General features: G+C 42.3%; 1 protein-coding gene across 2 annotated transcripts in view; it reads right to left on the bottom strand.

Annotated features, from left to right (window-relative positions):
• Nucleotides 1–8041: 8041 nt before the first annotated feature.
• LOC134542484 (PDZ domain-containing protein 8) overlaps nt 8042–14346 on the bottom strand; it is a 101268-nt gene continuing 94963 nt past the window's right edge. For both annotated transcript variants that reach the window (XM_063386884.1, XM_063386911.1), the window contains one exon: nt 8042–9239. In XM_063386884.1, coding sequence (XP_063242954.1) covers nt 9216–9239 — 24 coding nt within the window. In that variant the 3' untranslated portion in view covers nt 8042–9215. The remainder of the gene's footprint in view (nt 9240–14346) is intronic.

Genomic DNA, 14346 nt, shown 5'->3' with positions numbered 1-14346 from the left:
GTTGAGAAAAGTTACATGAAACATTCTTAATGTCTGCTGTGTGCCTGATAACAGGAACATATCGCACAGTTCCCGAAACGTCGCAACCAAATGAAGTCTACTGTATTCGCCTGTACTGTTTACATTTTGTTTTCCAGACCTGTAAAACCTGTTTTCAGTAACTTTGTGCTTGGTGTTTCTTCAATTTTATCACAAGTTAAATTATTTTCCGTTTTCTTTTTAAAAATAGCCAACCTTGTCTTGGTTTCTGTTTTCGTACATGTTTATATTTTTCATCAGTTTACTACGACGAAAAAAAAAAGTCCTGCAATGACGTATGTCCATAATTTTCCACCTACTTTAATTTTCTTTCCAACAACAATATTTTTCGGAAAGTGTTCCCATTACGCTATAGGCTACATACCACAGGCATTAAGCGAGAGTGAAAGAAATAAATAAAAAGCGGTACCCTCATTGACACACAAACGTCTTCGCTGCTATATAACTGTGATACAGCTTATATTTACAAATATACGCTAAAAAAATTGTGGTGACCACGTAGCTAAGCAAAATTAATTGGTTCTTTTCTAAGTATGGTCTGAGTGTGGAGTTCCAGCAAAGAAGGCTGGAAAAGAGAAAATCTGTTCGTAATGCCCAGCGACCCTCATTCCAGTTGCGGCTGCAGAAGACTTGTCTGGAGGGGCCGTCGTACAAATAAATGATGGAGTTGCAAAACATGACATTAAATAAGTCAGAGACTGGTCTCGGAATATTTACAAATTCATGGTCTCAAATATGCAACTAAAATAAAACCAAATAACTTTTGACGAAAGAAAAATTTAATCCATGAAGTAAAGTATATAAGTAAACATAAAAAAAGAGCACGCATTTCAGTACTATCCAGAAATGTGAAACGTCTAACCTCGATAGCGAGAAAATTAATGTTTTCTCATATTGCAAATACGCTTATAATATGAAACTCAAACATGGAATTTAACGTATAATTCCTTAAAATAATGCCGAGCGTGATAAATATACGCAAACTGTGTTTACAACTACATTTCTGGATGCGAATCACACGTAGTTTCCTTACCCACCGCTAGAATTCGTTGCTGGAGCAACAACGTTAACTATTGAATGATTAGATTAGCAGACCGAAATTTTAAACTATATAATGAAACGGCTGCTATAAAAACGGAAAAGACAAGGAAAATACTAAACCCCGGTTTTGGACTAGATTTTCGACAGGGAATTTTATTAGAATACTCCCCAGTTAATACTTTAAAGTTTCCCTTTGTCTTTGTGAACTTTGGTTCACGCAATTCGCCACAGATGGCAGCACCGTGGTTGTTACACATTTTTGTTCGATTCACGAAATGACTCCTGCCCAACGCCGTATCCCGAGAGCTAGTAGGTTGCACATCAGTAAACCCTCGGGAGGGGCCTGCCCCGTGCAGCAGCACGCGAGCTGGCAGGGCGTGACGGGCTCGAAGGTCAGGCGTCCCCTCGCGAGGACGCGCTATTTCCGTGCTCCACGCGCCGCCAGCTCACCCGCGCCCTCTGGAGACCGGGCAGAGGCGGACACAGCCTCGGACCCGGGGCAGACGTGTGCGCGTGATGTGGGGACAGCCTTTTCTTTCTCTCACTCTCGCTCAATGCCTGTGGTATGTAGCTCACTGCGTGAAGGGAAAACTTTCGACAAAATACTGTTGTTGGAAAGAAAACAAAAGTTAAAAATTATGAACATACGTCATTGCAGGTTCCCCCCCCCCCCCTTTCCCGTCGCAGAAAACTGGTAAAACAAATGTAAAACAAGTACGAAACATAGAAACCAAGACAAAGTTAGATTTTGTTAAAAAGAAAACGTAAAAGCTGAACGTGTTATATAATGGAAACCCCAAGCACAAAATTACTGACAACAGGATGACCTGAGAGTTTTGGCTGGTTAAATGGCGAGTCGGAAATTTTAAATAATAGCCTCTAAAAATCAATTTTAACGTCTTAAAAAAGTCGTTATCGATTATGATTTTTAAGAATATGAACTAAAGTGGGGGTAAAAAAATTACACAGAGTAGAGTAACACAAAAAAATGTTTCATAGACCAAGTGTGGACTGAAGTAGATTTTTTATCTCTCCAGTTTTTAATTTTTACTTGTATGGGATGGGGAAAGGGGAGGGGAACGACCTATCGCCCCTCCCAAAGGATCGCCACTGAGTCTGGAGCACGAACTCCGTCGCCCACGCTCGATGAACTCAAACGGGTCGTCTTTGAAACGAGTGTAGATCTCCCCGAAACCTTTGTGCCATTGGGGTTTCACACGTAGGTAGAGTTTAGGAATCGTCAGGACATGGTCTCGCCTCGCCGTCGCCTATTTGCAAAGCCCAAAACACTGCGGAAATGGTACGTACTTGACGGCGCCTTGTGATGGTTGTATAAGTACTTATTTTGAACTAGCGACCCAAATATCGCTTTTAATTGTTAATGTTTAAACATCTAAATAAATAAATATATCAAATCAAATTTTGTGTTAATTTGTATTGAAAATATGACACAAAATTGCAAAAAAAAAAAAAATGTTGATCGATCGCTATCAAACTACACAGGATCACCCGCTGGGCTAATATGAAGAAGATTGCCTGAAAATTTCATCAAAATAGGTCCAGTCGTTTTGGAGTCCATGTATGTATGTATGTATGTATGTGTGTGTGTGTGTATATATGTATATATGTATATATATATATATATATATATATATATATATATATATATTAGGACTTCCACTATTAGACGCGACCACCTCGATAAAACACAGTTGTTCAAAACTGTTTCCACGATGAAAACACTAATACACTTGACCCAGTGTTTCCACCCGGGGCAAGAACTCATCTTGGCGCAACTCCCCCCCCCCCCCTTTTTTTTTCCAAACTAACCAAACCAAAACCTTTCCCGACAACACCTCATATCGCCACCACATGTTTGTTATACTATTCCAAATATTTCTGATTCAACCTAGATGGTACGCGAAAAATGCCAGTTTTTAAATATTTGATAATATACATGTATGTAGCCAATCTTTCAATACAAATAATTCAGTTCATAGTTCAATCAACAGTTCAATTATTCTGCCCTCCAACTTTTTTTGTGTTCTAACAAAACGATATTCAAGTATATATCTATAATTCTATAGTATAATTTCTCTGTCAGTTTAGCGTTTGCCCCTCCCCCAAATACGACGCCCGGGGCACAAGCCCCGTCTGAACCCCCACCCCCCCCCCCACCACCTAAAAAAATCAAGTTATGTCCTTACGTAACATCGATTTGATTACGCACGCGTTTGCGGATACAGACAATTTTGTAGGTCTGTAATTATTAAAAACTGAATAAAGCAATTACCAACTTCCCGAATGAAAGAAAATAATAAATACTATTCAAGGGGACTTCCCACAAGAAGCGGATGTCACACAATATATTTAAGTTATCTTTCAAGGTTTTTTTAGTTAACGGGGAGAAAAAAAAAATGAAGTGCGGGAACGTCCTGATGGTAAAATAATGCATGAATAATATTTTGTCACAATAAATTAAATATTATAAAATGATAAATAATTTTTTATCGAAATACCTTTATTTTTGTATTTGGCACACATTTTTGTTATTCCTTGAGAGACATCTGCTAGAGATGTACGAAGCATGTTTCACAGGTGGTTGCACTGATCTAGGTGCGTTACAATTCTGGCAAGGTGTCTTCAGGCGTGTGTTTGGGCGAGGGAACCGGAGATTCACCAGACACGCGCGGTAGCGGTCGTTGGGATGTTTCCCGAGCGGAGCCCCGCGGAAGCTTCTGTGTGACGCACCTGGTACACGCGGCATAAATAGCCTGCTTGCAGTCTCTGTGGGGAAAAAGGGGTGGTATTTGGTGCAGACCTCGTCCGGATAAACACCTCGACTCCAAACTCTTGTTTGTTCCACCAACACGCTTCGGCCACGGCTCGCAGGGAACCAACCACACACGCCATTATTAACGACACCTGTAACACGTCGCCGTTTCTTGGCAATGGGATATTCAGTTTCTCAAGAAGCGGTTAGATCCAGTGTTTCAAGCACTGACTCCAAATGCGTGGCTAATAGTTACCGTAATGGGTGGTCCTATTCCCAGGACGCAGATGCGAACCCTGTCATTAAATAAAGAAGAAATAATAATTTCAGTTCCCCGCCGTTTTCCTCTTCAGCACGAGTCTTGATACCAAGAGCGAACGTAGTATTTCATTTCCGGGGGTGGATGTCGGGAGAGGTGGATATAACCACTTTACCAACTGTTTTGGTTTCAGTTTATTTCCTAAAAATTGGTGGGTATGAGATATAGATTTTTTTAAAAGGATTTCGGATTACTTTATTTTTTTTTTTTGGAGGGGGAAATTAATTTCGCCTCTGTTTGATACTGATTACTCGACTGTCAAGTGTTTTTTTTCGTCACACTATATATATATTAACTGCGGAATTTGTAAACCACAGGAGAGGGAATCAGCGTCACCTGTCAGACTTGGATATCCGGACCACCCCATGATCCCGGGAGACCTGTGTATTTCTTACGGGTCTTCAGTTTGATATCTATGATCTAGAGCTCTGTGTAATACTTTTTTTTCCCTTCACTTGGTTCAGATATGCTTCTTGCGTCCAGGTGGATGGTGGGTTCAGCCACCCACCACCAGGGGATCGTGCGTGCCTGGTTACAACAATCCAAGACTGGGATTAAAAATATGAAAGCGGACCTAGTGTCCAAGTGCCCAGCTTCCGAACGGCTGATTATTCATCCGGACCACTCTCTTGTCTCCGGTGTTCTCCTACACTTAATTTATGTCCACTGTACCCCGCATATCTGTGCCCAGACTTTACCCTGTGTATGCAGGATTTACCTGGGCCCAACCTAACAAGTTTTTAAGATATGGGAGTTATCCATGGCTTCAGTCACCGCCATAGCTGGCCAATTCCCGCACAAAGCATACGATGCATGCGACCCTTCCCTGCATGGCTAATCCCAGCATGACTACGCATATAGGCACCGGCCTGAGACGCACCTAGGTAAATCCCTAACCCGGACCCATCCCACAAAACATATTTAATTTTTAGTTAAATTAGGAAAAAATAAAATCAACTAAGTTAACTTTGGTGTCAACGAGTAGACGGTTGTCATCAGGTGGTCAAATAACCCTGGCCCAAGAATAACACAAAACGTAATTAAACGTTACTTTACGTAAAAATCATTGGTAGGCTATGTATCTACAACGCAAGATCACAATTATTATTTTCAGTTAGAACATGGCTTGTGTGAGATATCATGACCACCCCGGAAAAAAAATTAAGGAAGGGCACCTTTTCTAACAGATCGAATTTTCGTCACTTTCCGAATACACGAAAATAATCCCAACGACATTTTGCGATTTTCTTAGAAACACCGGCGGAAGTGTAATACACGCACGCAGAAAGTCCTGGTCTGTTCTAGAGTCGAACGCAAACAAAAGAAATGCTCCGTTACTTGAAGGCGGACATAGAAGTGAAGTTTCACCCCCCCCCCCCCCCCCTCGTACAAGCACGCGTCGCTGCTGACAACGTTCGTAACGCACCGTGCGTGTCTTGTGGTTTCGCTTTCAGGTGGATTTTTAATCCGTGACACACGCAACACGAACCCCCGTATGTCGTTGGCTTCGACCACGCCGATGCTTTGCTTTTTTTTTTTTTTTGCTTCCATAGGACAAGGTGTTAAAAAGATGCCTAGAATTTTGGGAATGCTTTAATTCGTCGAGGTCAAGCAGGGGCGAACCCAGGATTTACTTTTGGGGGGCACCAGTAGTCTGGACCCAGTATAATACCTGTTTATTACTTTAGAAGTCGTATTATCCTGTGCATATTTTACCGTTCTAGGGCTTGGGGGGGGGGGGGGCACTTTCCCCCGTGCCCCCCCCCCCTCGAAATCCGCTATTGAGGTAACGGGCTTGCTGATGTATAGGGACGATTCTTCTGGGTTGTATACACACAAAACAAATTGTAGGGATCTTGAAAACCTGGGAACTCTGCTAGCAAAAACATACGCCCTTGCAATTTGACAGTGTTGCGATTCTAATTGTCCCAAATTGCTATTAATAACCTAGTGTGTACACTACCATGAGTTCTGCAGAAGACTGAATAATTACTGCAACAGTAACTTCAAATTAGTAAAATTGCCAAGAAAAAGGATTGTTAAAAAATATGCCAAGTAATTCACGAATGCAGATTGTACAGCATAATTTAATGGAGTAAAGAGAGCAATCAAACCCATTCATTGAATGTCTATGGGATCCAAGTTACACGGTAAACAGTCGTGTTAATAGCTTATCGCCCATAAATTTCAAAGGAAAATGATTGGTGTGGCCATGCTGTACCAGTTCTTGGCAAAGAAAGCATCCACAAAAGCAGGGACGGTTCTAGGCTTCCCTACGCCCAAGGTGGATGATTAGCACCTAACCCCCTCCCTTACCCTCACCTGCAATTTTTTTTTTTTGTTTTGCATTCATGAAAAATATATGAAAAATATTTACTTAAATGTTACAAATCATGAGTACTAACAATTGTTAACGTTTACATTTTATTTCAGTACTGTATTTATAGCAATAATATAGTGTTATAAGTATTTTATAATTATTTTTCTATTTGCCTTTTGTGCCACACTTTTTGTAGTCTACAAAATATTTTTCAGTCCATCCTGCACTTCCTCTTACACGATACTTGGGGCAGGGTGTCCCCTCCCCCCTAACTGTTCCTTCACAAACGAACAAACCTCTTTGATGGCATGTTCCATTCAAGGTGTGTTAACAATTTGAATTTACATAAAGAGGTCTAATTTTTATCTGTGCTGCAATGACAAGGATGTGATGTAAATATATATAAAAGTAAATGCTGTTTATTGCAGGAAGAGCCACACTGGCATAGCTCTGTTTAAAATCTGAAACACAATTGAGGTATACGACACACACATTATTGGAAGGACTGAGTGGTCTTAAGCATTAACAGGGTTATTGTTACACACTTAAAAAAACTGATGGTCTTGGCCTGTTCTTCAGCATTTAACACTAGTTTCAGCTCACGAGACTATCACTAACAGGTAATAGGAATGGACCAGACTTTCTCAATGGTAAGGGTCTTTCTAAATAACAAACTCTTCCATAGCTTCTCTACAGAATTTTTAAATAATTACAAAAATTTTAAAGCAGATAATGCTCTTAATACTAATGAAATTTGTGGATATGGAGTTACTATCCTTAAGTCCTTAAGTGAAGATATACAAAATGATTGTGTAAAATATTTTAGGTATAAAATACTTCTAAATTTTACTTTAAGTAACAGATATACAAAATATATGCTGACAATATATTGAAATTAAGACATACATAATTATATCTGAAAATGCATGCCAAACTACAGCAATGGTTTACTGGGTTATTAGTGTTATTACCACCACTTTATTTCTTAAGGTGTTTCTAAAATTCTTTAGAACATTAACCTCATACACAAAAAAAAAGTTGTGTTTGAGCAAATAATTCAAACTGACCATCCCATATGCACTTTACTGTGTAGTTTCCTTGAAGACTATGCCTGTGTGATGAATTAGTCAAGTCCCATTCACAATTAAAAATTACTTGAAGACTGAAACTAGCTCCTTATTCAGGGCATCCCACACTTTTGATGACCAAGGAACACCAATCAGTCCCAATGAACTAGCAAACTTTCAAGCTAATTGTAGAAGCTAGCTTATCTGGATTACTTAATATCATTCTTCAAACAATGGCCAGGCACATTACACAGATACTGTACATATTCAACACTGGTACATAATAATACAGGTTTAGGAAGATTGTTTATAGTCATAAATTGGAAAATATGCAACTTTTTATTGCCTCATCCCCATGCTGAGTTTTAGTTCTTGCATTTGTAATATTAACTTTTCTCAAAAAATATTTCAGCTGATGTTTTTTTTTTCTGTAATAATACTTTAATAACATAATGACAATATAAATTAAGAAATTTCACCAATTTTGCTGACTGAACTTTTTATTACCACCAGTAGTTTCACAGCTTCAACTTCACTGAAGAAAAAAAACTGTATCGCAGTAAATAAAAAAAATAATATTTGACAATTCCATAAAATCTTACAATTGCACTGTACACAACACTGAAGCAATAACTGTCTGCAGCACAGAAATACAGACAGCTGGTGCAGACATCAATGTTCTATACCTTGTGGATTCTTTTCACCCTACTGCAAATTCTGCTACCCAACCTTAAAATTATTAATGATATGTGGAAATAATTGCCCAGAGAGCTTGCAGAACGTACTAAAAAAATGAAAACACCGCTAAATGCACTAAAACTAAAATAAAATAAACAAGTAGGTATCTCTCAAAATGCTGGGTCGCAGTAGCATACCACAGAATAAATATCAGACACAGCACTACAAAAATGAACAAATCTATTGCTTATAAAACATCTGCAAAAAGCACAAAGCTAAGTTGGCTACTAACTCTCTAACCTCTATGTAACAAAAAAATTGTATGTCTGTGACAATGAAAAACCACTGTTTTTGTTTCAATGAGTGCCAGCTGTCATGATGGACCAAATGCAAGGGCGACTCCAGGAAGACTTTTCGGGAGGGGCTATCATACAAAGCAAGAATGCAGTTGCAAAAAATGACATTAAATAAATCAGAGAGTGGCCTTGGAATATTATTTACAAGTTTATCATCTCAAATACAGAACCTTAATAGTTCCATACAATTTTTGATGAGATGAAACTTTTAACACATGAAATTAAGTATTTAATAAACATAAATATACCCTCCTAAAATAAAATAAATTTAATAAAATTGGTCTCGGGAGGGGCTATCGGCCCCAGCATCCCCCTTCTGGAGCCGCACTTGACCAAATGTGAGAACGTTTTAATACAGTCAATGGATTATCTCTCACTCTTAGTACATTCTTATTCTTACACTGCTAAACACACATTTGCACACTTGGAGTAAGTTATCCTGATGATAATAATACTGACAGTATTATACTGTACTGCTGCAATCACATGCAAGGAAATGTTCAGCAAATGTTGGGAAAACAAACAAGGTGCACAAAATCTATGAAATCATTCATTTTGAATCACTATGTGCTTCTGATTATCAGGACAAGACAATATAAAAAGTGTATCACCATTACAGCATTTAGTTGCATCTCACGACTCCTTCCTGAAAGGCAAACAAAAAAGTCAGCTCCAGGCACAAGACAATTATTCATAGTATCAAAAACATAATGAATGAAAGACATCAGTACTAGTATATTGCTTACTTACTAGTGAAGTTATACAATCACATCATCAAAATGTATATTTGGTCATCCTGTTACCACTCATAGCATATACATAATAGTTTAATTGGCAAAAACCGACAATAAAATCATAAAATATACAAAAATTCCTTTATCTAAATAAAATGTCCATGTTGCGACACCAACCAATGGTGAAAACATATGTACATACAACAAAAACCAATATATACAAAACCCAATCTTTTCACAGTTCACATTATTTTAAGTATAACACTATTAAAGAATTCAAAGCATATATTCACCAATTATAATATTAACCAAAAGCAACTTAACTAACTATGAATTATTAAAAACACTTCTGTTTTCAAAGTTGTAAGGCTTACAAGTTAAAAAAAAAAGTTTATATATCCTCTTCCACAAAACCATTATAAGGTGCGACAAAATGTAGGGTGTCTTAATGATCTCTTCAGCCTGCAATAACTTTCTGAACTGACCCAGCACGGGCTCCGACTACTGGGAGAAGTTGGTACTTGAGGATTCCCTCAGCCAGGTGGAGACGTCAGCGAGAGAAGGTGCGAGGTAATGAAGATGTCTTTCGCACCCTTTCGTAATTTGCCAGGAGGTCGCAGAGGTGCTCAGGCTTGCCACCCTGACACCTCAAACATCATGCTGCTTTGCTACCAGCTGCCACAGCTTCATGCTGCCTGCTCGATGGGTCCAGGGGGAGTATTGTCCTATAAGTATCCTTTGGGCCACAACCTTGGTCACATATTGCTGCTTTTTCAACAAAATTAATCATATCTGAACTAATTTAACTAAAACATAGATTTAATTATTTAACATTGCCAGGACAGGTAAACAATAAATAATTCAAGCCTGCTCAGTCTTAAAACTAGTGAATGGAAAATTCTGGATACAACATATTTTGCAACCGATAATAAAGTCAATTTTGTTAAGTTTATTTTCTATGCATATGGTGCAAAACATTAAATAATAAATACAAAAGTTGGATGAAATATGTAAAGCAGTTTACCAATCTATCGAACTGAAAGAGTGTGGAATAAAAGCCAAATCAATCTTTACAGATTCAATAGAAGTTACAAGAGAGATGAGCTAGGAAAGTAATGGACTGTTCGCCATCTGGATGTATAATAAAAAAAAAAGGGGGGGAAAGGTTTTCGATATTTATGGCGAAAAGGTGCAAGTGTAATGGGACAGGTTGAAACTAGATACGTTAATGTGCGACGTGCCGCGCACGCCTATAATCTCGAAGCCGTCAGCCCCTCCCTTCATAAAACACGTGGCGCCCAACATGGGGCGTGTTGAGGACACGTCTGGAGACGGCCACCCACTGCTGCCCCCTGAGAGGAATAGAGTAAACTCACGAAGAATACCAACAGTTCTGAGACTAGTAAAAACTCAGTGGCGCCCAAAGAACCCTACAGTATTCACAATGGCTGTCGATAACGCACCAGGGAGTTAGGCCCCTCTACGATCAGCCACGGAAGCCTCCCAAAAATATCCAATACCCACCTGTACCGGCGAGGGGCTCTATTACATTGAGTGTAATACCTGCTCAAAGCAGTTTCATGGGAGGTGCCTCGGGTTGACCGATGAGGCCCGCGAATGGGAGGGCATGGAATATAAGTGTGCCCACTGCCGGCTACAGGCCAAGAAATGTGCCTCTCCCCTATGCAAGGGCACCGGCCAAGAACGAGTAAACTGCAAAAACTGCGTCTGCTCCTATCACATGATCTGCCTCAGCTGGAAGGAGGATGTCATAGGAATCGAAGGTTTGGAGTACAGGTGCCCCTCATGCAGGACACAACCTGCCCCGGCCACAGGACCCCTCTCCCACCACCAAATATCGGAATTAATGGCTTGATCCTGTCAAGAGTTTGCAGGATGGTCACACGAGGACCCCGAAGATTTTATAACCCAGTGCGAAGCCCAGCTTCGAGAATCAGGACTCCCCCGTGGTCAATGGCTGCAATATGGCCGACGACAGCTCAAGGGAAATGCTGCAACATGGTGGGACAAATACGGGGGCTTCATATCAACCTGGGAGGAACTTAGGGAGAGGCTGATATCCAAGTATGTGGGAACCAAACTAGTGGCAGACCTGAGCCGACAGTTCTATAGCAGGGAGCAAGCCCCACATGAGGAGAGGCAGATATGTTCATTTGTCGAAAGATGCAAATTTACCGGCGCTTATACCCGGAACAGCCCCAAGAGACGGGCATCCCATTCGTCATAGAGTTTCTGCAACCGAGCACACATTCTTTCTTGCGAGCACCTCCGGCCAGGATGGTGGAAGAACTAGTCGAAAGAGCACAGGCGCTGGAACGGGACCGACCCAGTAGGCCCGTGGCTGGAAACCCCCCACCCCGGCTGGCACCCACAATCACGGGTCTCACGCACAAAGGCCCACCGAACACCCTGCTCAAAACCGGCCACCATGATGCTGGTTTTGCCCAGGTTTTCACCTGAACAGAGATTGCCTGACACGAGGGAACAACACTGAACAGAGGCCTCCAGAAAAAATAGCCACCCAGGAGCCTCAGAAAACCCCTCCGAACCAGGGAAACGAGCAGACGGGAAGGACCAGGGGACCAGCCAACCCGATCAGACAATAACGGTCTCCTCGCTTCAATGCACGAACGGGGTCGGCACCGACCACCTAATACCCCGAATCATAGTAGACATAGGGGGGCAGGATGCAGTAGCCTTGCTTGACTCAGCAGCAACCGCAAATTTCATACACCACAGCCAGATACTGTTAGATAAGGAGCAAGAGATCCAACCAATAACAGCCAAGGTACTGCTGGCAGACCCAAACATAGAGATTCACGTAGATGGCAGCATCCAACTGCCCCTAAAGACAAGAGCAGGGACTCATCCCACACCCTTTATAGTAACCAAACAAATCAGGAAAGGGATCATCCTGGGGCAACCCTGGCTACAGGAACAAGGGTGCATCCTCGACTACACCACACAAAGAGTGCATTTTGGCAGCACAAGCAGATCTACAGAACATTGGCTAGGGCAGGATCCGGCCAGATGCCCTCCAGCAATGCAAATAGAGGACATAAAACATCCACTAAAATCCCCGCAAGCCGAACAGCTGTTGCAAGTGCTTAACCTGCACAAGGAGGTGTTCTCCGAATCAGGGCCCGTACGGCAAACCAAAACAACATCCCACGAAGTTCACTTAAGCTCCCAGCTACCAATCTACGAACGACCAGGGAAGCCCTCCGTAGGAAAACAAAGAATCATAAACCAACAAGTGAACGAAATGAAGCAACAACGGATAGTGGAACCATCTAACTTACAATACAATTCCCGGGTCGTGCTAGCCCCTAAGCACAATGGGGAACTGTGGTTTTGCATAGACTACCGCCCCTTAAACCAAGTAACCTACAGCGTGGCACCACCAGTTGTGGATGTCGGTCACACCCTGAGGGAACTGGCAGACGCCCATATTTTTTCCAGGCTCGACCTCAGGGCTTGGAATTGGAAAATACCCTTAGCACAGGAACATCGCAAGTATACAGCATTCACCACTCCAAATGGAGAACACTTACAGTTTCGAGTAATGCCGTTCGGATTAAAAAATGCACCTAGCACCTTCCAACACTTAATGGGAACTGAAGTACTGGCAGGAGATATAGGAGCATTCTGCGTCGCTTACATGGACGACATAATCGTGTTCTCCAAAAGCTGGGAGGACCACTTGGGGCATCTCAAACAAACACTGGAGCGATTAGAGATGCATAACCTTACATGCCGCATGGAGAAATGTGAGTTCGGAATGCCGCAGGTCAACTACCTAGAACATGTCACTGCAGAGGGTAACCAACCCCAACCGGAGAAAATCCGAGCCATCCAGGAAGCGGCAACACCAAGAACACCCAGGCAACTAAAAAAATTCCTAGGCACCTGTGGGTGGTTAAGGGACTACATGCCCAGGATGGCAGAGGTCATCGGTCCCCTGCTCTCACTCCTCCGGAAGGGACAAAGTTGGGAGTGGACCCACAAAAGGGAACAAGCCTTCGAATCCACCAAGCAGTTGTTCACAGCCTTGCCAACCCTACACCACCCCACGGCAGGTTGACGGATGATACTACAAACTGATGCCAGCCTAAAAGGACTCGAGGCCATGTTTTTCCAACAGGGAGAGGCGGGACAGAAGCTAATCATAGGTTATGCCTCAACAACCCTGAACGACGGTGAAACGAGGTATCGTAGCAATGAGCTGGAATGCCTGGCCATTGTTTGGGCCGTCAAACGACATAGGTACTATCTGGAAGATGCACCTTTCACCTTACGAACAGACAATCAGGCTCCCACATGGCTCCACCGCCTGAAAGATAGCAAGGCCAAACTTGTTAGGTGGGCCATCCTGCTAGGGGAATTCGACTTTGAGCTCGAACACTGCCCAGGCAAGGACAACGAGCTCCCAGACGCGCTGTCAAGATTCCCCATCCCTTCCCCAAGGGAAGACCAAGCCAAAGGAGAGTCTGAAAGAATCTTCCCCCCGAGGCAAAAACCAGCACGCAAGCAAACAAGGACCGAGATCCACCTCCAGGCAATGACGGCCGAAAGCGAAAAGGACAGGTTCCTGAAAAATCAACAAAGCAATCCAACTATAAGACACTTGCTAAACCAGTATCCCGAGCACTACCAGGAGAAGGACGGGGCGATCTGGACCGCACCTCTCCACAACAACAGAATTGGAAGCTATGAGTTCCCCCGTCCTACCGAGAGTCGCTCTTACATCACATGCATGACCACCACCAGGCAGGGCACCCAGGAATCCAGGGAACACTGGAACCTATAGGAGAGAGATACTGGTGGCATGGGATCACAAAGCAGGTCAGGAACATGTCAATCGGTGTACTGTTTGCACCCTGGCCAAGACAGGGCCACCTCCAAAGGTGCCACTGTACCCTAGGCGGCCTATAGCAGCCTGGGACACCATAGCCCTAGACCTGATGGGACCCTACCCGCGGACCAAGCGGGGTAAAC

Source organism: Bacillus rossius, chromosome 1 (assembly GCF_032445375.1).
Source record: "Bacillus rossius redtenbacheri isolate Brsri chromosome 1, Brsri_v3, whole genome shotgun sequence".
NCBI lineage: Eukaryota > Metazoa > Arthropoda > Insecta > Phasmatodea > Bacillidae > Bacillus > Bacillus rossius.
The sequence above is the reverse complement of the archived record's forward strand: the minus strand, read 5'-3'. Positions and strand labels throughout refer to the sequence as shown.